Source organism: Erpetoichthys calabaricus, chromosome 1, assembly GCF_900747795.2.
Source record: "Erpetoichthys calabaricus chromosome 1, fErpCal1.3, whole genome shotgun sequence".
Taxonomy (NCBI): Eukaryota; Metazoa; Chordata; class Cladistia; order Polypteriformes; family Polypteridae; genus Erpetoichthys; species Erpetoichthys calabaricus.
The window spans coordinates 329396127-329423760 of NC_041394.2; the positions used below are offsets into that span (position 1 = coordinate 329396127).

Genomic DNA, 27634 nt, shown 5'->3' on the forward strand with positions numbered 1-27634 from the left:
TTAAACATCTTTAGTGGATAAAAAAAATCACCACACTTACTTTCTATCACGTTTAGCTGCTAGACATGTTCCGGTAGTGTAATTCCCAACTTTGCCAATTATGTCAACAATCCTTGCAATTGCAATCCTAAAGATGCATCAAAGACAGAGAAGAAACTTGAAGCTCCATGACATTCACAGAGTGTCCTCTTGTAAAGGAGTCAAGACGTGGGAAAGGGAGGTGTGGGGTGGCTTCCCATTGGGTGAGATTTTCCTGTGAAGAAAACACAGTAATGTGCATTTTAGTGTGTGTTCATGTGGGCAATATGTAGCAAATGACATTTTGAAAAAAGCACTCCTCTGCTGTGATGAATAAGAGGCATAAACAGAATGAATTTGACTGGTGGGAAAAACAGATTGCATGCATTATGCAGCTGTACAAAAAAGAACACGGATAAACATAGCTGTGCAAACGAGGCTTTAGCGTGTAACAAAGGCGCTATATAGGTGCCCGACCCAACACAGATGGACACCGAGACACATATGAAAGCTCCAATACTTTTATTTTTCTTCACCCGTGGGTGCACGTCTTCCCCGTGACCCACAGGCAATACACAGTCCATAAAGCACCAATCCCACACAATACAGCACTCTTCCCTTTACCACCACTCCTCCTCAGGATTAGTCCTCTTCCTCTCGACTCTGGCTCTCCGAATGGTGGTTGCTGGCCCTTTTTATAACCCACCCGGAAGCATTCCAGGTGCTTGACCACCTGGTTCTAATTGCACTTCCAGGTGGGGCTGAAGATTCTACCAGCCGGGCTGCAGACTCCAAGCAGCTCCCCCTAGCAGCCATCCAAACCCCCAACCAGGCTGTGGAGGACTCCATCTCCCATGGAGCCATGCGCTAGGTTGGGGAATCATCGTCCGCCTGGGAGGCTGCCACCAAGCATCCCGGGGGAGGTATTGAACTTTCCATAGCTGCTCCCCCGGAACAGATGTAGCAGAGGTGTCCCTGCCGGGCAAGGGACCCAGCTCTCCATTACATTGCTGCTCCCTCGTAACAGATGTAGCAGAGGCGTCCCTGCCGGGCATGGGACCCGGCTGTCCATTACAAACGATTCAATCATCCTTGCTTTCCACCTCAGAAAAGCTGTAAAGTCTCCAAAAACTCTTTTTAAGTGAGTGTCTCCATTTTGAAATCACCTGCTAAACTATTTGTGAATCGAACCTTGCCTGTTTCGCACATTATTTACCTGAAACTCATAAGGGTATCATATGTCTGTGACCCTGCTAGAGCTCAGGTCTGATAACAGGTACACTTCCCTTCATAACACTTAAGGGCCATCAGGTCTTCTCCTGTAATTCGATATAGCAGACTAATGACAAGTGACAAGTGCACTGAGATGCACTTTTTTTTGCTCCATGTGTCTGTCTTAGACACCGGCTGTAGAGAATCTGTGGTCTCAGAGAGTTAGCAAACGGTCTCCCTGCTGAATAAGACCAGTTCACGTACATGAAATACCCAGTGACGGTAAGGTGCGGCCCCTCAGTGTTCCATATTTATAGACCTGGTAAATCAATACTCTTCCTGGGCTGACAGACTGACACAGCTCTAAGGTGTATCCACTCTGAAGTCCCTTGGTACACTAGTTATAGAGAATCCATCCTGCCTTTGAACTTAAGCAAGGCTTGAATGGGAAGTGTCACTCCTGCTGGATTCCTGTGTTGTAACTCCCATACTTGTCACACTTGACTCCTCATATCAAACACGACTTATGAAGAATGTATCGCTTCTTTAGGGTGAAATGCAAAGTGATGTGGTAATGGGCCTCCTGCTGGGGCCTTCTATCAGGGCATCCTGAATCTATTTGTTCTTTGAGCTAAAATGTGCCCTTAACAAAAGATGGAGCCATGAGTGAATCTGCCATCAGGGCATTCTGGGTGTGTGCCCAAGCTCCCATGTTGGAAAAGGGCCCTTTGACCTGTCTCCACTGCTAAGGGGCCCCACCTGATGAAACCACTGCGCATCCGTGCACCAAAATCCCCCCCTGCCCTCTTCATTTTTTGATTCTCCACTGGAGTAGACTATCTTTGTGCAGTAAATGGCAGAGTGTCCTCATGCCACATTGTTTAAATGTATGATCTGCAGTAGTGGCCAAAAGTTTTGGCAGTGACACAAATGTTGTGTTTTGCAAACTTTGCTGCTTTAGTATTTTCAGAATTTTTTTTTGTTTCTGTGGTATATTGAAGAACAATTATAAACATTTAATAAATCTCAAAGGCCTTTATTGCCAGATATATAGTCAATATTTGCAGTGTTGACCCTTCTTCTCCATACTTTCTGCAAATCACTCTGGCATGCTGGATATCAGTTTTTGGGCCTAATCCTGACTGACTGGTGATCCATTCTTTCCTTGTTAGTGCTTGGAGTTGATCACAATTTGTGGGCTTCCACTTGTCCACCCGCTTTTTGAGAATTGACCACAGGTACTCAATGGGATTAAGATCTGGGGAGTTTCCTGCCCACTGGTCCAAACATTCAATGTTATGATCGCTGAGCCACTTCATTATCACGTTTGCCTTAAGGTACTCCATCATGCTGAAAAATACACAGATCATCAAATTGCTCCTGGATTGAGGGGAGAAGTTGCTCTTAGAGGACGTTTTGATGCCATTCTTTATTCATGGCAGTGTTTTCTGGCAGAATTGTGAGTGGGCCCACTCCCTTGGATGAGAAGCAACCCCACACATGGATTGTCTCAGGATGCTTCACTGCTGGCACGTCACGGAACTCATGGTGGCATTCTCCGGACAATCGACTTTCCAAATGTCCCAAACAGTCAGAAGGAGGATTTGTCTGAGAAAATAACTCTGCACCAATCTTCTGATGTCCAATCCTTGTACTTCCCGCAGAATTTCAGCCTGTCCTTGATGTTTTTCTTGAAAAGAAGTGGCTTCTTTGCTGTCCTTCTTGACACCAGGCCATCCTCCAAAAGTCTTCGCCTCTCTGTGTGTGCAGCTGTACTCACACACACCTACTCCCAACACTGAGCGAGTTCTGTAGTGGTGGCAACACGATTCTGTAGCTGACTCCACAGGAGAAGACGGTCCTGGCGCTTGCTGCACACCTTTAGCTGATCATTTTGTGCCTGGCCAAAATAAGTGAAAATGCTAATTTTTATGCTAACAACGCTCATTGCAATGAATTAATAAGCATCTGATCACTCTGCACAGTAATATAAAAACAATATGAATTGCCACCTCAAAAACTGAAGTCGTAAATTTTGCAACACATTTGCAAAACACATTTGTGTCACTGCCAAACATTTTACCAGGACTGTACTCTCTGCTAAGGAGCTACTTATATTAAGTCACCCAGGGGCATGTGAGGGTCTTAATCTGGCACTGGATGGAGCTCAATCTGTGCTCCCATACCTCAGATCACTTTCTCTAAATCAAATGTTCTGTATTTTTTAAATGTTCTTGCCTATTATAGAAAAGGAGAGTAGTGTTGTGTTGCATGTTGGTTAGACATGTAAGTAAGACTTTAACAGCCCTCTGCACATGTGAAAATACTATTACTTAGTCAGTCATTAGTCATTTTCTAAGCTGCTTAGTCCTGATCAGGAGGGGTGCTGGAGCCTTTCCCAGCTAGCATAGGGGACGAGGCAGGAACAAACCCTGGACAGGGCACCAGTTCATCACAGAATGAACACACACACACACTAGGGCCAATTTAGGATCATCAATTCACCTAGGCCACATGTCTTTGGCCTGTGAGAGGAAACCAGAGCACCCAGAGGAAACTAACACAGACACAGGGAAAATATGCAAACTCCACACAGGAAGGCCGGGGATATGAACCCTGGTCTCCTTACTGCAAGACTGCATCACTACCACTGCACCACCGTGCCACCCATTACTACTGTTACTGTTACTTAATCTACCTTATATACCGTATATACTCATGTATAAGTCGGGTCTTGAAACCCGAAACATCGATAATAAAATCAGACCCCAACTTATATGCCCGTTCAAAAATGCAGCACTTAAATTTTTTTTTTTTACATCTTCTTGCTTCCTCCAATCTCATATCAGTTTCTCAGATGCATCGAATTTTGTTGCAGCAGTGCAGTTACCAATTTCTTTCTTTCTTCAATGACTTTTAATTTAAAACAAGCTTCCTGTTTTCTTCCGATCGAACGCTCCTTCATAGATAAGGGATGCTGTTACGATAAAGGTGTATGAGGGTGTGAGGTACAAAAAACACAAATCCGTGCAAACGTTGCTTCGGAATAGTTTGGGTATGACATGGTGACGTAGGCACAATACATAGAAAGTGTGCTCCGTGGTTACTCTCTCAGGTGAGCGTTAGCATATCATAATCTCTTGGACCAATAGCGTGAGTTTTCCGCATTCGACTTATATGACCGACATTATAAAATACCAGAAATTATATGATAAAGTCAAGTCCTGACTTATCCAGGGAGAACTTATCCACGAGTGTGTACGTTAATACTAAAACACAGAGTAATACTTAGGTGTGTGCCTGCGCTTCATGCTCCTCTTATTTAATGGTTGTCATTCTGGTTTCCTCCAGTGAAGAACTCACCGCTATATCTCCACTGCTTTTTCATGAAGCCCACATTGACATTAAAATTCATCCCTTTCCATTTCCACACCTCTGTTTGTGGTGAATAACAAAACAGTGAAACAGTCCGTGCAGAAATTAACTTGCAGACAAGCTTGTACTTTCACTTGGCAAAAATATGTTTACAACTAGTTGGCTTCGATGGTGGGGGAGGATGCCGGTCAAGCCTGGTAGGCCCAAACGTGTTATGAGGGTCTGCTGGGAACGTCTGGCAGAGCCCCCTGTCAGAAGTAGCTTCAACTCCCACCTCCGGCAGAACTTCGACCGTGTCCCGAGGGAGGTGGGGGACATTGAGTCTGAATGGGCCATGTTCCGTGCCGTGTTGAGGCGGCTGACCGGAGCTGTGGCCGTAAGGTGGTCGGTGCCTGTTGTGGCGGCAATCCCCGAACCCGTTGGTGGACACTGGCGGTGAGGGATGCTGTCAAGCTGAAGAAGGAGTCCTACCGGTCCCTTTTGACCTGTGGGACTCTGGAGGCAGCTAATAGGTACCGGGAGACCAAGCGGAATGCGGCTTCGGTGGTTGCTGAGGCAAAAACTCGGGCATGGGAGGAGTTTGGGGAGGTCATGGAGAACGACTATCGGATGGCTTCGAGGAGATTCTGGTCCACCGTCCGGCATCTCAGGAGGGGGAAGCAGTGCAGTGTCAACACTGTATATGGTGGGGATGGTGCGCTGCTGACCTCGACTCGGGATGTTGTGGGTTGGTGGGGGGTGTACTTCAAAGACCTCCTCAATCCCACTAACATGCCTTCCAATGAGGAAGCAGAGCCTGGGGACTTGGAGGTGGGCTCCTCCATCTCTGGGACTGAGGTCACCGAGTTGGTCAAAAAACTCCTTGGTGGCAGGGCCCCGGGGGTGGATGAGATACGCCCGGAGTTCCTCGAGGCTCTGGATGTTGTAGGACTGTCTTGGTTGACACGTCTCTGCAACATCGCATGGACATCAGAAACAGTGCCTCTGGATTGGCAGACCGGGGTGGTGGTCCCCCTATTTAAGAAGGGGACCGGAGGGTGTGTTCCAACTACAGAGGGATCACACTCCTCAGCCTCCCTGGAAAAGTCTATTCGGGGGTTCTGGAGAGGAGGGTCCGTCGGATAGTCGAACCTCGGATTCAGGAGGAACAGTGTGGTTTTCGTCCTGGTCACGGAAAAGTGGACCAGCTCTACACCCTTAGCAGAGTCCTGGAGGGTTCATGGGAGTTCGCCCAACCAATCTACATGTGTTTTGTGGACTTGGAAAAGGCGTTCGACCATGTCCCTCGGGGAATCCTGTGGGGGGTGCTCCGGGAGTATGGAGTACCGGACCCCCTGATAAGGGCTGTTTGGTCCCTGTACAACCGGTGTCAGAGCTTGGTCCGCATTGCAGTAAGTCGAACCTGTTTCCAGTGAGAGTTAGACTCTGCCAGGGCTGCCCTTTGTCACCGATTCTGTTCATAACTTTTATGGACAGAATTTCTAGGCGCAGCCAGGGTGTTGAGGGGGTCCGGTTTGGTGGACTTAGGATTGGGTCACTGCTTTTTGCAGATGATGTTGTCCTGTTTGCTTCATCAGGCCGTGATCTTCAGCTCTCTCTGGGAATCAGCACCTCCAAATCCGAGTCCATGGTCCTCAGCCGGAAAAGGGTGGAGTGCCCTCTCAGGGTTGGGAGCGAGATCCTGCCTCAAGTGGAGAAGTTCAAGTATCTCAGGGTCTTGTTCACGAGTGAGGGAAGAATGAGATCAACAGGCGGATCGGTGCGGCGTCCGCAGTGATGCGGGCTCTGCATCGGTCTGTCATGGTGAAAAAGGAGCTGAGCCGTAAGGCAAAGCTCTCAATTTACCAGTCGATCTATGTTCCTACCCTCACCTATGGTCATGAGCTATGGGTAGTGACCGAAAGAACGAGATCGCAAATACAAGCGGCTGAAATGAGTTTCCTCCGCAGGGTGTCTGGGCTCTCCCTTAAAGATAGGGTGAGAAGCTCAGTCATCCGGGAGGGGCTCAGAGTAGAGCCACTGCTCCTCCGCATCGAGAGGAGTCAGATGAGGTGGCTCGGGCATCTGATCAGGATGCCTCCTGGACACCTCCCTGGTGAGGTGTTCCGGGCACGTCCAACCGGGAGGAGTCCCCGGGTAAGACCCAGGACATGCTGGAGGGACTATGTCTCCCGACTGGCGTGGGAACGCCTCGGATTCTCCCGGAAGAGCTAGAAGAAGTGGCCAAGGAGAGGGAAGTCTGGGTATCTCTGCGCAAGCTGCTGCCCCCGCGACCCGACCTCGGATAAGCGGAAGAGGATGGATGGATGGATATTCAGGGACATGGTGTAGAAATGGCTAGAGAGCACTGCTAAATCCATTTACCTGGGGCAAGGAAGCAGACCACAGTTTGGGCAGCAGAATAACCCTCATCACCCAAATCCTCAATTTAGTGAGTGTCATGTTTTGCAATTGCAAAACATTTTAGGGTCAGTTTCACAAACTCTATGCGAAATAAAACTGTACTGTTTTGCTCATCACTAATAGTAAATTTCTCTTCTTTCTAGATCAACACAGTAAAAATGAGATGCTCACCTTGTCAGAGCTCTGCAACAACAACATTTATTTATATAACACATTTTCATACAAACAATGTAGCTCAAAGTGCTTTACAAAATAAAATGAAGTTAATATAAAACATGAACAAACAAGATTAGTGTATACAATAATGGTATACAGTATGTAACAAAGTAAAAGGTAAGGTCGAATGGTCAGGGGGACAGAAAAAAACAAAACAAAACAAAAACCAAAAAAACTCCAGTTAGAGTGGAGACACAAAAAACAAAATCTGCAGGGGTTTCAAGGCCAAAAGACCTCCCAGCCCACATTCTACCTAACACAGATGTTCTATTTCAGGCTTCACATGGAAGAAATTGAAGATGATTGTGGTGATGTGGTCGGACACCTGGGACATCTGCCATTCATTCCATAAACACAGCAGGCTGCATGATACCTTGATCAGGTGGTGGTCCATTTAGCTGTGCTGAAAGAGACACTCAAAGAAATGTGGGACCCTTTACCAAATACTAGACTAATATCTGGAAGTTTTAATCTGAAATGAAACAGCAGCACTGAGCTGTTTCCAATTCTGACACCAGATATTTAAGTCTTGTAAAGCTGAATCTTTTCTTGCAAGAAAAATATTTGTTGTACATAACAGGAGATGTGCAACTATCTGACAGACTAAGTTTTCCTCTTTTTCACTCTTAGGTGTCTTAGATCTGAAATAAAATTTTATATACAGACCATGCACACTTTCATTATAAACTCACTGGCCACATTATTAGGTACACATTACTAGTACCAGGTTCTTCATGGCATAAACTCAACAAGGTGCTGGAAACATTCCTCTGGGATTCTGGTCTATATTGACATGATAGCATCACACAGTTGCAGATAAGTTGCCAGCTGCACATCCATCATGTAAATCACCCGCTCCACCACATCCCAAAGGCACTCTATTGAATTGAGATGTGGTGACTGTGGAGGCCATTTGAGTACAGTGAACTCATTATCATGTTCAAGAAACATGAGATGATCTGAGGTGTGTGATATGGTACGTTATACTACTGGAAGTAGTCATCAGAAGATGGGTAAACTGACGTCATAAATGGATGGACATGGTCAGCAACAATGCTCAGGCAAGCTGTGGAATTTAAATGATGCTCAGTTAGTACTTAGGGGCCCAAAGTGTAAAAAAAAAAAATATCCCCCATACCATTACAGCACTAGTCTGAGCCGTTCATACATGGCAGGATGGATCTATGCTTTCATGTTGTAGACCCTACCATCTGAATGTCGCAGCAGAAATCGAGACTCACCAGACCAGACAATGTTTTTCCAAACTTCTATTGTCCAATTTTGGTGACTCCATGTGAATTGTAGCCTCAGTTGCCTGTTCTTAGCTCACAGAAGTGGTACCTAGTGTGGTCTCTTGCTGCTGTAGCCCATCTGCTTCAAGGTTCGATGTGTTGTGCAGTCAGCGATGCTCTTCTGCATACCTTGCTTGTAATGAATGGTTATTTGAGTTACTGTTGCCTTTCTATCAGCTTAAACCAGTCTGGCCATTCTCCTCTGACGTCTGGCATAAAAAAAGGCATTTTCACCCAGAGAACTCCCACTCACTGGATATTTTTCCTTTTCTGAACCATTCTCTGTAAACCCTTTACATGGTTGTGTGTGGAAATCCCAGTAGATCAGCAATTTCTGAAAGTTTCAGACCAGCCAGTCAGGCACCAACATCCACGCCACATTCAAAGTCACTTCAGTCACCTTTCTACCGCATTCTGATGCTCGGCTTGAACTTCAGCAGGTTGTCTTCACAATGTCTACAGACCTACATGCATTGAGTTGCTGCCATGTGATTGGCTGATTAGATCAAGCAGTTGAACAGGTGTACATAATAAAGTGGCCAGTGAGTGTAGTGTGTCAGAGTAATGTGATAGCGTGTTTATGTAATATGCACACTAGGGGTGCGATAATGTACATTAACATGTCTTGGTCTGTTCTGTCCTTGTGTGGCGTTCCTGTGACATTATTTACAAATGCAAGTTTAAATTTTAATCACGGTGGATTCCTGAAGTGCATATTCATATCTTTGCCGACCCTGCTCTAAATGCATTTTCATTCCGATTGCTGGTATTTACTCCTACTTTCTTTCTTGTTTTCCAAGTAATGGTTTCCAGGCAATGACTCATTTCAACAATAACCTGTTTGCTCCTTTGTCTTAGGAGACAAAGTCAGAATCTCGGGGCCCAGGAGAGCAGCACTCCAAGTCAATGAATCACGCGGGGCATAACAAAGTAAACTAGTGGAGGCAGGGAAGCCGTGCGAGGAGAGGCATGCAGCAAATTCCATTTTTTAATAAATTAGTGCTGCGAGCAAAATGGGGAGAATTTGCAATGAGCACACGCACAGTGCTGGTATCCATTTTGAAGGCACGTTGAAACCAGACCCTTGCCCTCTGCCCCGGAGGGACAGAGAAGTCATTCAGGTTTTCATTATTTTCATTGTGCCTCAAAACGTGCCAGAAGTGAATAGTCAGCTTTGTTAAAAATAGCTGAGCTCTGTAACCTGTGTTCATTTATATAATATAATACTTATGCAACACAAAAGAGGGCAGTGCTGCAGGTCATGAATATTAAGCAAAAATGCACTTGATGCAGGGTCACTCACCCCACAAGTAAAACAGGTTGAGGATCTGTTAATGAGCCCTTCAACACACGGCCTCAGGTAAGATGACTTGCACCTTGTTTATGCAGCACCTTTCATGGATGTCTCTGTTGCTTTTATCATTTTGTACAACTTGTACTCAAGTTCATGTCTGAGTCACACTGGGAGACATTGGCTGTACTGATATCCTCTTTTCCAGCCCACCAGATGGCCACACTGCCTGTCTGAAGCCAAGGTAGAACTTGAAGGTTGCCAGTTCAAGTCCTGGTACTGCCAGAAGGGATCCTACTCTATTGTGCCCTTGAGAAAGGCCCTTAAACTGAAAATTGCTCTGGGGGAGCTGTACAATGCCTGACCCTATGCCTTGACCCTCAAACGTTATGCAAAAAGACAATTTCCCCTTGGGGATTAACAAAATATATCAAATCAAAATATGCAAACTTTAAGAAACAGAAAAAAGGCTCCTTTACTGGAGCTCACTGTACAGCTGCCTCCTTAGGCTACAAATGAAGCCCAAAGCTTTGACTCATTACTCTCCTGTACCGCAAGCACCTCTCTCAAGCTCAGATCTGTGGTCAACATGGCTGGATCCATTTTCTTCACCACTGGAGGAAAGGCATCTCAAGTGGCTTGGTCAGGACCACATAGTAGAGGTTTGCAGGCCGTTTCCTTATACACAATGCCACACTACCTCCTCCTTCATTTTATTCATTTATAAGCAATTCCACTGTTTGGTAAATGAACACGTTCTGCTTCCTCTGACAGACATCGAGTTTCCACATGTGCAAAGTTTAGACCCAATGTCAGCACATGTGCAATTTCTTCTCGTGTTTCATTGTTTTTCCCTTGCTTGTTTTTTGTTTTATCTTTTTCTTGATATTGTACACTTCTTCACTTGAAGCAGTGTCACAAAATGACATGCTCTGTGAAATGTACTATGTAAAATAAAATTTCAGTCATTAGCTTCAACAGTCTGGCAGCTTGAGATGAACAGACCTGCCATTAGCCAAGGAAAAAATTATCTTTTATCTTTTAAAGAGCCAAAGTTCAGTTTTGCATCACAGCTACTAGAGCCTGCTGTGAGCCTTGCGTGCATGCGTGCCTTTCCTAACGTTCATGTTTAATGAGCAATAAACAGAGTCAGCCTTGAGTTTAGAAGCATGGCTGAAACAGAGTGCTTGTTGGGTGGCTAGATAGATAGATAGATAGACAGACAGACAGACAGACAGACAGACAGACAGACAGACAGACAGACAGACAGACAGACAGACAGACAGACAGACAGATAGATAGATAGATAGATAGATAGATAGATAGATAGATAGATAGATAGATAGATAGATAGATAGATAGATAGTCTATCTATCTATCTATCTATCTATCTATCTATCTATCTATCTATCTATCTATCTATCTATCTATCTATCTATCTATCTATCTATCTATCTATCTATCTATCTATCTATCTATCTATCTAAATATGTGCAAACATCTGGGGGGGTTAGGTGTCAGGTAAATTCTAGGAACACGAGCCACACAAGGTCATTAACATCAACAATACAATCATCATGGGGGACATACAATAATGACTGACAGGACCATTTTAACCAATCATCTTGATATCATGCTGAATGACAAAAAAGAGAAAACCTGCCTATTGATTGATATGGCCACTAAAGATGATTCCAACATCATGTTCAAAGAAGCTGAAAAGCTCAGTAAATGCAAGATCCTAAAGTCGAGATCAGCAGGCTAAGGAACTGTAAAATGAAGTTGTGCCAGTTATAATAGGAGCATTGGGTAGACTGAAGAAAGGTTTTGATCAGATCCTAAAGACGCTCCCAGGCCATCCATCAGCTAATGAAGTGCAAGAAATCACACTTCTGGGCTCAGCACACATCCTTTGTAAGATGGTTGGGTAAATTGCTTTGATCTCTTAGTGAGATCTGCACTTAACAGCAAAAGGTGAGAAGAAACATCCATCCATCCATTATCCAACCCGCTATATCCTAACTACAGGGTCATGGGGGTCTGCTGGAGCCAATCCCAGCCAACACAGGGCGCAAGGCAGGAAACAAACCCCGGGCAGGGCACATGCACACTCACACACACACACATCCACACACTAGGGTCAATTTAGAATCGCCAATGCACCTAACTTGCATGTGTTTGGACTGTGGGAGGAAACCAGAGTACCCGGAGGAAACCCACGCAGACATGTAGAGAACATGCAAATTCCACGCATAGAAGACTTGGGAAGCGAACCCGGGTCTCCTAACTGCGAGGCAGCAGTGCTACCCACTGTGCCACCGTGCCGCCCCTGAGAAGAAACAGAATAATAAATAAATAAGTACTTTACTTATATAGCACTTTTTCCATGTCAAAATCTCTAATTCATGGGAGTCAGGGAATGGTGAGAATGCAAGACTTTGCACAGTACTCCATGTGATTACATGTTCAGTGCCTTCCTTCAACTCAGAGTAAGCAGCCTAACTGGTTACATTTTGATTGTAATCAAAAATATGAAAACAAATGGAGTGCCTCAAGCTATAATTGATATGGAATCATCTGGATCTGCCCTACCTATGCTTCTTCTCCTAGTGCCATCGTTTCCAGTGTTCAACCTCCACCTACATGGCTGCGTCTTCATAACTAAAGAAGCTTTACGGTTCCCAAGAATTCAAACACCCAGATGTGTTTATTTTTTTATTTTTTTAATTTGGCTCTTCACATCAGCTTGCTATTCACATATTTAAGACAAATAAAGAAGAAAGAAATGAACAATACACAATATAAAACGCACTGATCCCTTATAGGGTACAGATCCACCATCAGGCATTATTAGCATCACAAAGTAATTTAACATGTACATTTCTGAGATGAACCAAGGAGTGCTTGAAGCAACCTTCATGTGGACATGGGAACATCATGTAGTCCAGCGGTTCTCAAACTGTGGGGCATGCCCAAAGTAACAAAAAAGGGAGCGTGAATGTTGCGGTGTATTGGCAGCAAAAAATATAGGAAAAAATGTTATTAGAGTTTCAAAAAAACATTAAGTGGGGGGGGGGGGTGCGATTAAAACTGTTATGAAAACTCGGGTCGCAAATACTTAAAGGTTGAGAAATGCTGATGTAGTCTCCACACAGACATTGCTTGGGCAAAAGTTTGAAGTCAGGACACAGCACTGCTAACCACCACATGACCAAACGTCTTCAATATTTTTTGTAGCAGAATCATTGAGCTTTGATGTGACTGAATGCCTTAATATGCTAATGATGGATACATCAATGAAGTTTAGTTTATATAATTAGTGCCTTTTCTGTATCTCACCCCCACATCGTCTGTATCACACAGAACATTTTTGGGAGTGTTTTATTATGCCACTGTGTCTAGGATGTATGGTGTTTTTTTTACTCCCCAGTAGCCATTCCAGCTGGTCTTCAGCACTCACACACCACCTGACCATTAAGAGTACTTAACACGTGCTTCCTCGCACGATTGCTCAAAGTGATAAACGAGACGCTTGGATGGAATAACAAATAAGAGAGAAATACTGAGGTACAGAGGGACGTGTGTGCTGACATGGCTGACAATGGGGAAACAAAAACAGGATTAAAATAACAAGAACACGGTTCAGGACAACCAAATTCAAACAACTCAGTGCAAATGAAGGAATAAAAATGAAGAATATAAAAAAAATAAGAGTTGTACTGTAAGTTGCATATTCAGTTTCTCCAGCCAGCTCTTTCTTTGCTAGATATCATTATAAGGCACTGAAGCCTATACAGGCAACATCAGAGATAAGGCAAAACAAATCTGGATTGTCCACCTTGAAAACACATTCTTGCTTTCACAATTATAATAATCATAATAATAATTCATTACAATTGCATAATACTTATCCTCACTAGTCAAAGCTATTTACACAGTGAGTGAACAGCCACTTCAACCATCACTAATGTGCAGCATCCACCTGGATGATGTGACAGCAACCATTTTGTTCCAGTACACTCACCACACATTACCTGTTAGACAGTGAAGTGGTGAGGGAGAGAGCCATTTACAGACAGGGGATGATTAAGGGGCAGATTGACTAAGTTGTGGTGGCCAATTTAGCCTGGATAGCGGGATTCACCCTACTCTTTATGAAGGTTGCCCAGGGATCTTTAATGACCACGGAGAGTCCGGACCTCAGTTTTACATGTCATCTGAGGGAAGATCCCATTTACACAGCACAATATCCCCATCACTGCACTGGGGCATTTGGATCCACATTCAGACTACAGGGTATGCGCCCCCTGCTGACCTCACCAACTCCTCTTTCAGCAGCAACCCAAGCTTTTCCTGGTTGGTCTCCCATCCAAGTATTGGCCAGACCTAAATGTGCTTAGTTTCAAGTGAATGACCTGTTCTGACACACACACACACACACACACACACACACACACACACACACATATATATATGTGCTCACACGGTCACATGTGCACTCATACTAGATTATAAGCTGAAACACACACAGTTTTACTGGACAAGGACCAGAGGTTTTTCAAAAGAAATATCAGAAGAACACAGTAGAACATTTATACTCAGCACAGAAAGACACCAGGCTACGGCAATGGCAGCTAAAGGTGCTGGCTTGTTTTTTCAGTATTTTGGCCTTTGTGTTAAATGTTTCCTTGCAATGCATTGAACCATATGTGTTTTAAACAATATACAAAGTGAATAAATATTTTGTCTTTTCTCTTAAAAATGAGTCATTAAGTGAGTCAGGAGTCATACATTTGTCAATCATGAAATAGTTTATTTAGACTAGCATGAATTACACATATAAAATAATTTAAACTGCACCATACTATGAATACACTGCATATGCATAAAAGTCACTGATTGTTAATTACCTTTCTTTCTTTCTTTCTTTCTTTCTTTCTTTCTTTCTTTCTTTCTTTCTTTCTTTCTTTCTTTCTTTCTTTCAACTTATATTTTGTGTTTTAATTATTCACACTTTGTCTGTGTGTGTGAATGTGGGTCCTGTCACAGACTGGTGCCTGTTTCTGTTGACTCCTGCCATGTACCTGATGCTGCTGGGGTAGTCTTTGGCCCACTGCAATCCTGAATTGCATTAAGTAGGTTTGAAAATGTTAAGGTTTGTTTAAAAAGTGTGTCACATTCTCAAAAGCTGCCCCATGAAACAAACAGAACTTTCCTTTCTTATAATGGAAGGTTGGGCATGCCAGCACTGAAAAAGATGCTATATGGCATAAAGGGCAATCTTCTTACAACACATTTCTGTACAGTAGAGAAAAATGTTCTGAATGAATGTGCTCATTTGTGTAGAGTTTTGTTTTGTTGGGCTCTCCTAAAATAAAAGAAAGTGCATGCTTTACATCCAAGGGGAATACGTGTGGAAGGCTCGGGGATCCACTGAATAGAGTGGCACCATATAGAGGGAGTCCCTTTGTCCCATAGTAACCCCAGAGCCCCCAGAGGCTGTGTTATATCTGGCCAGGCTTAGTGTTCCGCTAATTGGGGTTTTAAAATGACGAAGTTGAGCCGTCATCATAGACAGCGAGCCGCTGGGCTGTTTTCATGAATTGCTCTGACCTTCTGTAACTTGTGGAGAGAGAGAGAGAGAGATGTAAGCAGGGCGGTGGGGGTGTGTCTCGGTGTGTGTGCGTGGGCGGCATAGGCTGCCAAGGGAGGGGACAAGCGGCACAGAAGTGCAACCTGCTCATTAGGTGGTGTTTTCCTCTTCGGCGCACACATGCGGAGCAGAGACAGTAATCAGTGTGGTTACACACCTCCAGGCCCAGGCAGCCGGCACGTCTCTCAAGGGTTAGATCAGCCGGCATGAGGCACTTCCGCCCCATCTGTATGGCCTGTGCAGGTTGGTCACTTGGCCTAAGCTGCTGCAGCTCACCCTGAACTTCTTGTCTTTCAGAAGAACGTTCTGCAGGGACAGCATGAGAGGGACAGAGTGTGGACCAAGGAAGGATTCTACGCCATGGTCATATTCCTCACCATCTTTGTGATAATCATCACCTGTCTCATGGTAAGTGGCCTGGCCAAGAAGTCGGCTGCTGCTTTACATCCCAATCAGTCTCTTATTTGGACAGCTTGTCTGGTTACATTTGATGCATCCAGGTTGGCCTTCACTCTTGTAACTGTTATGAAGTTGTGCTCTCTGTTGACCTTTCTTTCTGGGCTTGTCCATCAGGCTCTCTTGGACCAGACTGTTTTCTATGTGACCCTGCTGTGCAGTCCATCGACATAGACTGGGTTTGATTTCTGAAGCCTTGTATCTCTTAGTTTCATCTGAAGTTTCATTGATGTTCTAATCTTAGCCTTCACTATTTTGTGATGGTTTGTTTTCTGAAGGCTCAAATTTCAAAGTATAAAAATGAGTGGGACTTTTTGTGATCTATTTGCATAGTTCATTTCTTTCTCAAAGGACTATAGTATACCAGGTGCTTGCCCTGCTGTCATCTTTCACTGTCTGTGGACTCTTGTGGACTTCCGCTTTACTAGCTTTTATTCATCCCAGGTTTGACACTTGTGTTCACCCATCTGATCTTATTTTCTCGAGGGCATTGTGTTGGTGATCATTATGAAAAACACAATATAATATAAACATTGACCCAATGATCTCCATGATCTAGATGTGGAAGAGCAAATTTGAGAAATTATAAACATTGGATGATCAATAGATTGATTAATATTAATACATTACCTTTAAAGGGCACAATCTATTTGCCTCTTATTTTATTCCATTTTGATGGCATTCTTTTAATATGTAAGATTTTGGACAGTCTGTCATAGTCGACTCTTGCTATGTGCCCAGTGTGGGTCCATCACTCAGTAAGAAACAGTTGGGTTCAAGAACTGTTGGAAATATATTAGAGACCTACAATTATGTCTGTGATGTCAGTGACTCTATGTGTCATCTGCTGAAGTAATATTAAAAAATGAAAACAAAAAGATCAGTTCAATTTCTCTCTAGAGAATAATGTACCAGTTCAATCCCTGAACAGAAATAGTACACTGCATATGACAAAATAAAGGAAACAAACTTTTTTTATAAAGCACCTTTCTTTGAAAACCAGTTTATTAGTACAGCCTAATTCAGACATATTTTTATAGCTTCTGTTTGAAAAACAGTACTCCTGTGCTGTGTCAGTTGCTAGCATGATTATTAAAAAATAGAGCACCCGTCTTAGTGACCTCCATTTAAAATCTCAATGACTGTTCAGTGCAACTTCTAATATGCTCACTGCTAATATACTCACTGCTTTCTTTGAGCAAAGCATTTTCACATATTAATGGAATACGATGAATTTCATAGTGACCAAAGTGATTACGTCTTTCCTGAAGAAGGGGCCTGAGTTGCCTTGAAAGCTTGCATATTGTAATCTTTTTAGTTAGCCAATAAAAGGTGTAATTTTGCTTGACTTCTCACTACATTCATAATGGATAACACGGTACAACACCCTAGCAATAGTGACCAAAGCAATTTACACCTTTTAGTTCAACGTGGGCCAGTCCTGAATTCCCTTTTAAAGGCTCTAAGGCCACTGTGTTCTGTGATGCTTGGCATTTTTGCATATAAACCTCCAGGCAGGGATGACTGCTCCTCCTAAACCAGCGCTGTCAAACTCAGATCCTGGAGGGCCATAGTGACTTCTGGTGTTTACTCCAACCACTTCATTAATTAGTAACTAATTCCTGCTGCTAATAGGCCATTTATGTTTTTCTCTTCATTTTTAAGGATTTCCTTCCTATGTTTCTGAAACCTTAGTTATGTGGTTTTTTTACCCAACAGCCAAACAACAATGAGACTGAAAGTGAGAGAAGAGATAAAAAGCTAACATGTTCTCATGTGCATTTTAATGCCTATCATACAATTTCATCCATCCATCCATCCATTTTCCAACCCGCTGAATCCGAACACAGGGTCACGGGGGTCTGCTGGAGCCAATCCCAGCCAACACAGGGCACAAGGCAGGGAACCAATCCTGGGCAGGGTGCCAACCCACCGCAGATCATACAATTTAAATATGTGAAAAGAAAAATAGGAACAGGTGAGTTCAAGAAATGGTTGAATGAATTAGAGACCTACAATTATGCCTATAATGTCGATGACTCTGTGCGCTCATTGTCATCTGCTGAATTAACATTAGTAAAAAAAAGAAAAGAAGCAAATCTCCATGAGCAGCTAAAGCAAATCAGTTCAATTTCTATTTAGAGAATAATGTACCAGTCCACTCCCTGAACACTACTTGAGAGAAAGTAAAAGAAATAAAACTTTTTTTATGCAGCACCTTTCAATGAAAATTAGTTTATTAGTTTGAGGTAATTCATAGATTTTTTATAGCTTGTTTTTGAAAAGCAGTACTCCTGTGCTGTGGTGATTAAATATACATGGCACTCATCCTAGTGAGCACCATTTACAATCACGAAGCCTGTACAGTGCAATTGCAAGTATACTCAGCATCTGTTAATAATATTCGTCCACTCCGGTCTACAAAACAAAGAAAATAAGCAGTTCTGGGAAAGTGTCAGAAAATGAAAGCACTAAGAGAAAGTGAAGAAGGCTTTTCATTTACAGCAAGAAGTGGCTTCAAATTAAGAATTTGATTGGAGCAAAGTTGATGACCCCTCCAGACCCCAGAGCGAGCTACTCACCCCTTTGCTCAGTTTTGGTTCTCAGTATTGTTTGGTTGCTGGTTAAAAAAAAAAAAAAAAGAACGAAGTAGGGGTTGCAAGTCTTAAAAGAGAGAAAGTCAGTTAAAATAAAGGCAAAAGAAAATATGGTGTGTCCTTATAATAGCAGGAATTTAATATTAATTAAGAAACTGAGCAAAATGGAATCCTGCAGCAACTGGGGGCATACAGGACTTGAGTTTGACACTGCTGTCCTAGAATGTTTGCCCCTACCTGCAAATAGAAGGACCCCAGTAGGACCATTCATGCATTTTCAGCCGCCACCTAGTGGCTGAAAGACATAGTGCAGTCTCTAACACTGCCAGCCATCTGCATTTCTCCGAGTGCCTGGACGGGGAGTGTTTGGACAATGGCTGATAACACGATGACATGAAAGCGGCCTTTTCAGTTTCCACCCATGTTGTTGCCCAGCTGTAGTTACTTCACATTTTGGTTCTGAGCTCTCATCCATAATAAGCAATAGGAGTATCTTCTACAATGCTTAAATGTATACAGTGCCCAAGTTAACACACAGTGCAATGCTTGACTGACATCATGGCCTCTACAGATACCTTTTTTGTTTTGTTTTTAGTAAATTGCCTTATGAGTTGATTAATTAAATAGTTAATATATTCATTTATTTTTTTAAGATGATGATTTTAACAATGGCCGGAACAGTGGCACAGTTATAGTGCTGCTGCCTCGCAGTAAAGAGTCCTGGGTTTGTGTTCCAGGACCTCCCTGTATGGATTTTGCATGTTCTCCTTGTGTCTGCATGGGTTTCCTCCAGGTGCTACAGTTTAATCCCACTGTCCAAAGACATGCAGCTTAAGTGAATTGGCGTTTTTAAATTGGTCAGTGTGTGGTTGTGTGTGTGTGCCTTATGATAGACTGGTGCCCTGTCCAGTATTTGTTCTCCACCTTGCACCCTAGGCTAGCTGGGATAGGCTCCAGCAGACCCCCGCAACCCTGTTCAGGACAAAGCAGGATAGGAAATGAGAAAATTATGATTTTAACACATATGAAGTCTGTGTAACGACTCACACAGTAAATTAGTAGAGGTAACCAATCCTGCTCTCTTATAAATGCTGTGTAGAATTAGTACAGGCCCTAAGCTCATATGCTGTACAGTACAATGTGAATATTTGAAGCTCAGATGACTAGCTTAAGGTCATATGATGGAAATTTGAACACTAACCTTGCGCTTTTCCATCAAACAGAGCCAATCTGCCTGCAATGCTGACACAAACTGCATGTTGGCTTGCTTCCTAACATCTATAGGGTGGTCCAGATCTAATTATGCAATTTTCATTACGCTATAACTTAAGTTTATTACATAGAGAATTCACAGCACCTGTCCTGCACATAGAGATTTCACTTAAAATTCTTTTTGTTGCTGATAGATGGCAGCACCTGCCATGCATTCCAAAATGGCAGGAGACAGTTGTCAGTCGAACAGTTGCATAATTAGATCTGTCTGCCCACTAAGGTCTTCTGATTCTGGTAATCTTGTTGTACCCCACACTAATCTACACTCCATGGGTGACAGGGCCTTCAGCTGTATAGCGCCGAGACTCTGGAATGACCTACCGAAATTAATCAGGTCAGCTGACTCCATGAATTCTTTTAAAAAACAACTCAAAACACATGTGTTCAGGAAGGCTTTTAGCTCTACTTGACTTTATTACCCTTCTCTCAGTTTAACTCTCTGTCAAGATGCTCATGTAACCTGTACATGTGTGTGCTAGACCATCAATTATGTTGTCTGTTAGGCTTTTCTCTGAATTTACTATCTTACTCTTCTTTATTTATTTATCTGGTTTAGTACAATGCTATATACTGTATACTCTGCCATTCTTTCTTAAACTCTGTGAAGTGCCTTGAGCATGGGAAAGTTGCTATATAAATAAAATGTATTATTATTATTATTATTATTATTATTATCCAATCATTTTATAAATCAATCAATCCAAATTCTACAGCCTGTCTAGTTTAGTTTTCCATCTATTATTCACTTTAAGGTCATAGTAGTACCTGCTGCAAGGCGGGAGGTAACTATTGGCAGAACTCCACTCCATTCCACTGCACCTGCACTTATCCATACACCCTACCTCTCAGAGCTGGCAGGTAAACCCAATGTGCATGTCTTTGGGAAGAGACCTGTGTGGGCCTCATTTTAAAGAACTGCATCTGACTTTTTAATTGAAACAATAAAAACTGAGTCTGAACTGTAGCCTGCAAATAAATATTAATTAATTCCACAAACTGAAGCAGCCTGATGATTTAAGGACTATGACCCGAGTCCTAGTGATAAGCAAACCATTTTGGATTCTATCGCCTTGAGTTCAGCGAAATCGCAGAAAAATTTTGGGTAACTTCACCAAACTCAGCAGAATGCATTGAAATCAAAGGGGAAGGAGAATCGGAGCAAGTTTTGAGTGGATTTTAATGTTTCAATGTTCTTTTAAGTGTCCCTGATATCTTCCAACTATCCTGGACCAATTATTGTGGCCAAAAAGGTGGCCCTGAGCTGTGAGGCATCAGCACTAACCACTGTGTTACTGTGCCTCCCTGGGATATAATGAATAGTATTACAATTGAGAACACTCTGCATGAATTCATTAATCTTGCTCCACCATAGATTCAACAACAGGTACTCAATTTTCTCGAACCGCAAAGCACAGTTTCTTCATTTTCCCCCTTGATGTGCTTGCTGTTTTATTACAACAAGCATCCGTCAATACATTTCACCATATCTTTCTGAGCACACAATGCAAATATTATCAAACTGAAAAAAATAAAAATAAATGTCAAGACACTACTTGCAAAATCTGAGACCGTGACTTTGCTGAGATCTCAAGAAGAGACCCTTGTGAGACTACCAGGCTATTTTTTCTCAGGAGAAAAATTTGAGAAACAGGAGACAAAAGACAGTGTCTCCATCATTTTATTTCTTCCTGATCTAATTGCTGTCTAGGAGAAACCAAAAGGACAGTAAGGAGATCTCTTGATTGATTTTTCATTCAGTTATGGGCTGCCACTGTTACTAAATATGTGCAACATGGATTCTTCCCTCCTTCCTGTTTGCATGAACTACACACCACTCTGGGTAATATTATTAAGGAAGCAGGCTGGCTCACATACTCCCAATATGCAATCATGACTCAGGTGCTGCCGCAAGTGGCAACCTTTCCAGCAGCTCCGTGTACGACTTTATCTTTCTACTTTATTTTCTTGTGAATTTCCCCTTGGGATTACTAAATAGATAGATAGATAGATAGATAGATAGATAGATAGATAGATAGATAGATAGATAGATAGATAGATAGATAGATAGATAGATAGATAGATAGATAGATAGATAGATAGATAGATAGATAGATAGATAGATAGATAGATAGATAAGAAAGGCACTATATAATAGATATATAGGATAGAGAGATAGATAAGAAAGGCACTATATGATAGATAGATAGATAGATAGATAGATAGATAGATAGATAGATAGATAGATAGATAGATAGATAGATAGTCAGTCAGTCAGTCAGTCAGTCAGTCAGTCAGTCAGTCAGTCAGTCAGTCAGTCAGTCAGTCAGTCTGTCTGTCTGTCTGTCTGTCTGTCTGTCTGTCTGTCTGTCTGTCTATCTATCTATCTATCTAATATCATCCATACAATGAGATATTACCTTTAAGACATGAATACGCTGACATATTTCCAATTTTCTTTTTTGTTTGTATTTTGTGCTTAAACTATTAGCCCGCTAGTAGGTTTAGTGTTCTGTACTCCAGGGGCTGTTCCATTCAGCATTGGCTACTACAGTTCTGCAATTTAAAGCATTAAAGGACACTAGAAAAAAGAAAAAAAATACTTTGTCTAAACCAGGCACATGCCAAGTTTTCAGAAAAATATTCTGTGAACAACATTACCAGTAAACCCAGCGAATCTGCAGGAAAAATGATTCTTCTGATCTACACTAGCACAAGTTTGTTATTAAGAACAAGTACAAGTGACTGAGTATCAGAAGAGCTTTTTGTGAATTTATAATTAATTTGAAAACAGTAAAACATTTCCATAAGCAAAATATTTAAAGGCATATAGCCACTGACATTGTGAAGTTAATAGTTATTCCACTTCAGACTTCTAGTAGGAGGGCGAGCACAGTAAAAAATAATTTCCCTGCACCTCTCTATTAATTTGAAAATGGAGACAGCTTTAAGTCTTATTTTTCAAAACTAACACATTATGCTGCCCAATAAAATTTTACAAGAATATTTACATTAATTGTATATATACAACACCATAAATGATTACTTTGATCTTAAAACATCTGTGTATTAGTGTGAGTATGATGGAGTTACCCAAAGATTATTGTGAGTTTGAAAACACCCCAGGAAATGATAAATGAAGAACTGGAACAAGATGTCAGAGAGGCCGAAATCAAAACCAGGAAGGCAAGCATACCAAGCAACAAAGTAAAGGGGGAAACCAAAAGGAGGAGTCTTTGAAATTAAGCCAATGTTAGAACTCTTAAAGAAAACCTTCATTACTTCAGTCTTACAAGATAAACTAAATGAGAGAATTGCAACAGAAAAATTATATCTACCAAGGGATTACCTCATATGCGATAGCTACCAAATTTATACCAACACATCATCGATGCAATGGTCACAATTACATGATGATTCAAGATGGCATCACATAAAGTATGGTGACAGAAATTAGCACTTAAAAACAAATGCTAGGATTGACTTCTTCATATCAAAAAATTAATGAAGAGTACAGAAAGTCCATACTACCAACAAAATTTCTCAAAAATAATTAAAATGAAAGCAGAACCATAACACAAATCCCTCAATAAAGTTTAAACATTTAACTGGCAGTACTGTGCTGAGATGAACTTTTTCTCCAGTATTAAAGATTCACCATCTTGAACTCCTTTCCTGTCCACTCTACATCATCTTTGCCTGACTGGTGCTGGCCAATGCATTGTTTGAACTTGAACCTGAGTGTTTCTCCTTTGCTGTTATGTATGTGTGCTTTACCCATTTGCTCTGTAGAATTTTTCAGAACCTTAGAACCTTCAGCTCAGATGAGCAGTTGGATCAAAAAGACCAACTTCACCAATTCCTTGACCTTTCCTGTTCCTCTGTTCTTTGCCCATCTTTCTATTGTTGACATCTTCCTTCTTTTTTGCAATTTACCGAATTTTTATTTACAAATGACTCATTATTTCACAAACATAATTCAGGATAAAAAAATAAAGATATGCCTGGATGGTTTAAGGTGTGCAGTTCTACTTTGCTTTTGTTAAATTACACAATTTTTGGCCTAAACACATTAGGATGCCCACAGCCATGATGTAATAATGGGTTTTAAAACCTTAAATTTCCATTTTTATACATTACTACATTTATGTATTATGACGAACCTATTGACATAATTATTTTTGTTTTGGACACTATATTCTTTATCACAGGCATGGTTATCTTGGCAGTTTGGGGACCATTTAGTTAATGTCACTAATGTCACGTGATGCCCAGAAACAGTATATTGTGACGTAATCACACTACGGGTATTTAAAATAGTGGCTTTTAAGATTGTGCATTACAAGCCGAAAACTTATGTGGTGCTAGTTTTTGTGGTGAAACCTTTCTAAGATTTCCAACGTTGGAGTTTTGGCCTCTTCATTTCAGGATCAATGGGCCAAGAAAATGCCTAGGAAGGGGAAAAACAGGTTTTTGGACTTTAAAGAGACAATGCATAAATAATTAATTTAATTGGAATTGGGAAATGAATCATAGTCAGAAAACAAGTGAAAGTTTGTAACCAAGAATGAGTCACTAAGTAAAAAAAAATCAAAGTGATAAATCTTACTGGAGATGAAAAATATACTAAAATAAATTCCATTCAGTCTTAGATGACCTGGCAGTGCACAGAGGTGATCATTGCGCAAAGACAACACACAGGCTCATGCTCCCCATTGGTAACTATACTAATAAAACTGAAAGCACAGCATGGTGATTCCCTATATAAAACAAAATGGTGTTCAAGTAAGATGTGACAGTATACAGTACAAATCACCTTAAGCACATTTTACAATTTTTTTAATATAGAATCAGATTCAGCATTAATCAAAACCTTAAAGACAAAAAGTACATAAAAAGACCAGGAAAATTTTAAGAAGGGACCAAACCTTAACACCAGGAAGTCATAAAAGATCAAAAAAACACCAAAATCAAAGTTCATTCGAATAAAGTCCTAACTCACAAAATGGTTTCTCCACTCTTACCAGCACCATGAAAATTTTTGTTTTGGAATCCAAAATTTTGGACAACAGGAATAGTATGCTGCAATCTTAAATTCCCCGTGGGTGATTATACCATGATTCACTAAAGCCAGGCATCATGTGATAGCAATGGGACAGCATTAAACAATATAATGGTCAAAAAAATAACTAAAATAACTTTAAAGCAATAACACACTAAAGTTAAAACAAAGAGAATTGCAAAATAAATGTAGAAATCTACACAAATGTGAATTTATGTTGTTTAAACACCAAACATTATTATACACTGAGATGCAGTAAAAGTGATATGAAAATATGTGAAAGTGAATTACATATACATAATTTAAAAAACATGTTTTTCATATTTCATTAGCTGTGTTACAATTTTGTAGCTGTCGCATAGAATCCTGAAATACAGACCAGACATTTTTGTGCAGCCTGAACATCTTTATAACTGGCGACTCTGTCATGCAGTGTGAGTAGTTGCTTGACCACAGTTTCTAAGATTTGCACAGTGTATGCCTAGCGTAAGATAGGGCTGTTCTTCAGTTCCTTTTGCTGGTGCGGAATTGGTAATAAAAGGAAAGCATTGGTGTGCTTCAGTCAGGAAATGTTTTTAATGCTTGTTTGAATTAATGTATGGAAGAGGAAGAGGAGAATGAGGAGTGTAATGGGGAGTACTGGAAGTGATGCATTGAGCTTTGCATTTAATAAGATGGGTGAGGGTAAAGGTGTGGATTATTAACTTCATTTGAAGAAAGAAAAAATGTGTATAGAAACAAATATTACAAAAGCTTTTTTCCATGTAATGATGCAATTGTATGTGAACATTATTGAGTTTTGTACTTGTTTATTTGACTGAATAATCTTCTTCTTTTGGCTACTCTCACTAGGGGTTGCCACAGCAGATTATCTTATTCCATATCATCCTGTCCTCTCCATTTTGCTATGTTACACCCATCACCTGCATGTCCTCTCTCACCACATCCATAAACCTTCTCTTAGGCCTTCCTCTTTTCCTCTTCCCTGACAGCTCTATCTTTAGCATCCTTCTCCCAATATACTCAACATCTCTCCTCTGCACATGTCCAAACCAACGCAATCTCGCCTCTCTGACTTTGTCTCCCAATCATCCAGCTGACCATCTAAAGTACTTATTACTAATCCTATCCATCCCCGTCACACCCAATGCAAATCTTAGCATCTTTAACTCTGCCACCTCCAGGTCTGTCTCCTATTTTTTGGTCAGTGCCCCAATCCTGACTATCTTGTAGATGGGGGGATTGTTTGTAATATCTCAAATGGTAATTTGAATTTATGTGTGGAGTAGGAAGTGTGTAATAAGATAGTAGTGATGGACTAATGTATTTATTAACTGTTAATTTTTGTGAAGTTGTCTGTTATATTGATATGTTGGTGTTTTTCTATTATTGACCGCAATAAAGTTTATTTTAAAAATAAAAGTAAAATTCCCTGCACTCTAACCCACCAAAAAATTGTGATTACCAGTGGGATATTTGAAAAGCTATGGATCATGCCAACCTAAGCCGTCATGCTCAGGATCAGTTTCTAATATTTTTCTGAATTCTCTTTAGCCACTAAACATTAATTACATCTTGTTTGTTGGAGGTCAGGGAATGTTGTGGTTATGTCTAGTTTGGTGCTTGATGCATTTTTAACAATGCTAATAATAAATATCATTCTCCTGTGACGCCATATTTTTTATGTGCTTCATCCATTTTGAAAGGTTTTTGTGGATGGTTGCTATGCTGTTGCTAGGCAAGATGAATCGGACATTTGTGGCACAAAACATATCTGGGTGAAACTTAAAAGGCTGTGTCATGCACTTCCTGGTTGTTTTTGATCGGATTCAGCCCAAACCTTAAAACTTTAATTCCTTCGTTATTCTGAAGTAGTTTTTGGTTAATAAATTCCAACTCTGCTTTGTGACTATGATTTAAGATTATTAATTTGGGTCTGGTTACATATGTATTTATTGGTTTTTGAATTCCTGCCCTCCTTACTTGACTGAGATTTTTCAATTTCCTGGCTATGACCCGCCTCTTGATGCTTTGGTTACAATTCTTCTTCAGATTATCTTTCTAACTAAATTCTGCTGATGTCCAGTGCAGCAGGGCAGGTGCCACTTATGCCCCTTTGTCAACAAACCAATCCAGTGCACACCAAACAGATAGATAATGGTAATTTTTTCTTATATTGCTACGCTTTGGAAACCTAGAACTAGAAAATATGTAAATGCTCTTAATCAGAGGTGACAGCTTATCTCGTCTGTTCTCAATGTAACCTTAATACAACAGGTTAGGCAGTGAGACCCCCTAGTGACCAGGCAGTTTGATTAGTAAGCTTGTAGCTTTACTGCCTGTGTGACGATGAGTGGTTCATGTCATCTTTAACTGCCCTCTCACTTAAAAAAGTTGAATATTGTCAGCAAACTGGTATTCACTGTAGACTGTTGTTATGAGGTGAGAAATCACATTAGTCATTTTGTTACTGTGGTCTTTGAGCCTAATTGCTTTATACAGACATGATGATATTAAACAGCAATAAAAAAAATAACAGGGCTTCTTCTTCCCAGAAAGACAGTAGTTTTAGATTCCGGTAAGCCAGTTTTTTATTACTTGTGTGGGGCAGCCTGTATGTTACTGAGAAGTCAGATATGTCTCCTCATTGACTTGGCCACAGAGTCCTTTTCTTTGCTTGCCTCCCATCCATTTCTTAATTAAGAGAGCCAATTCCTGACACTTGTGTAGTAAAATTAGTATATGATTCTTTAAAAATTTAACACACAACCTTTAGCATTCCCTCAATCA

The 27634-nt window shown here is 41.3% G+C and overlaps 1 protein-coding gene across 2 annotated transcripts in view; it reads left to right on the forward strand.

The window, feature by feature from the left end:
* Nucleotides 1-27634, forward strand: part of LOC114666093 (receptor-type tyrosine-protein phosphatase R) — a 237432-nt gene that overhangs the window by 139358 nt on the left and 70440 nt on the right. For both annotated transcript variants that reach the window (XM_028820833.2, XM_051925459.1), the window contains one exon: nucleotides 15758-15868. In XM_028820833.2, the coding sequence (XP_028676666.1) occupies nucleotides 15758-15868 (111 nt within the window). The remainder of the gene's footprint in view (nucleotides 1-15757; nucleotides 15869-27634) is intronic.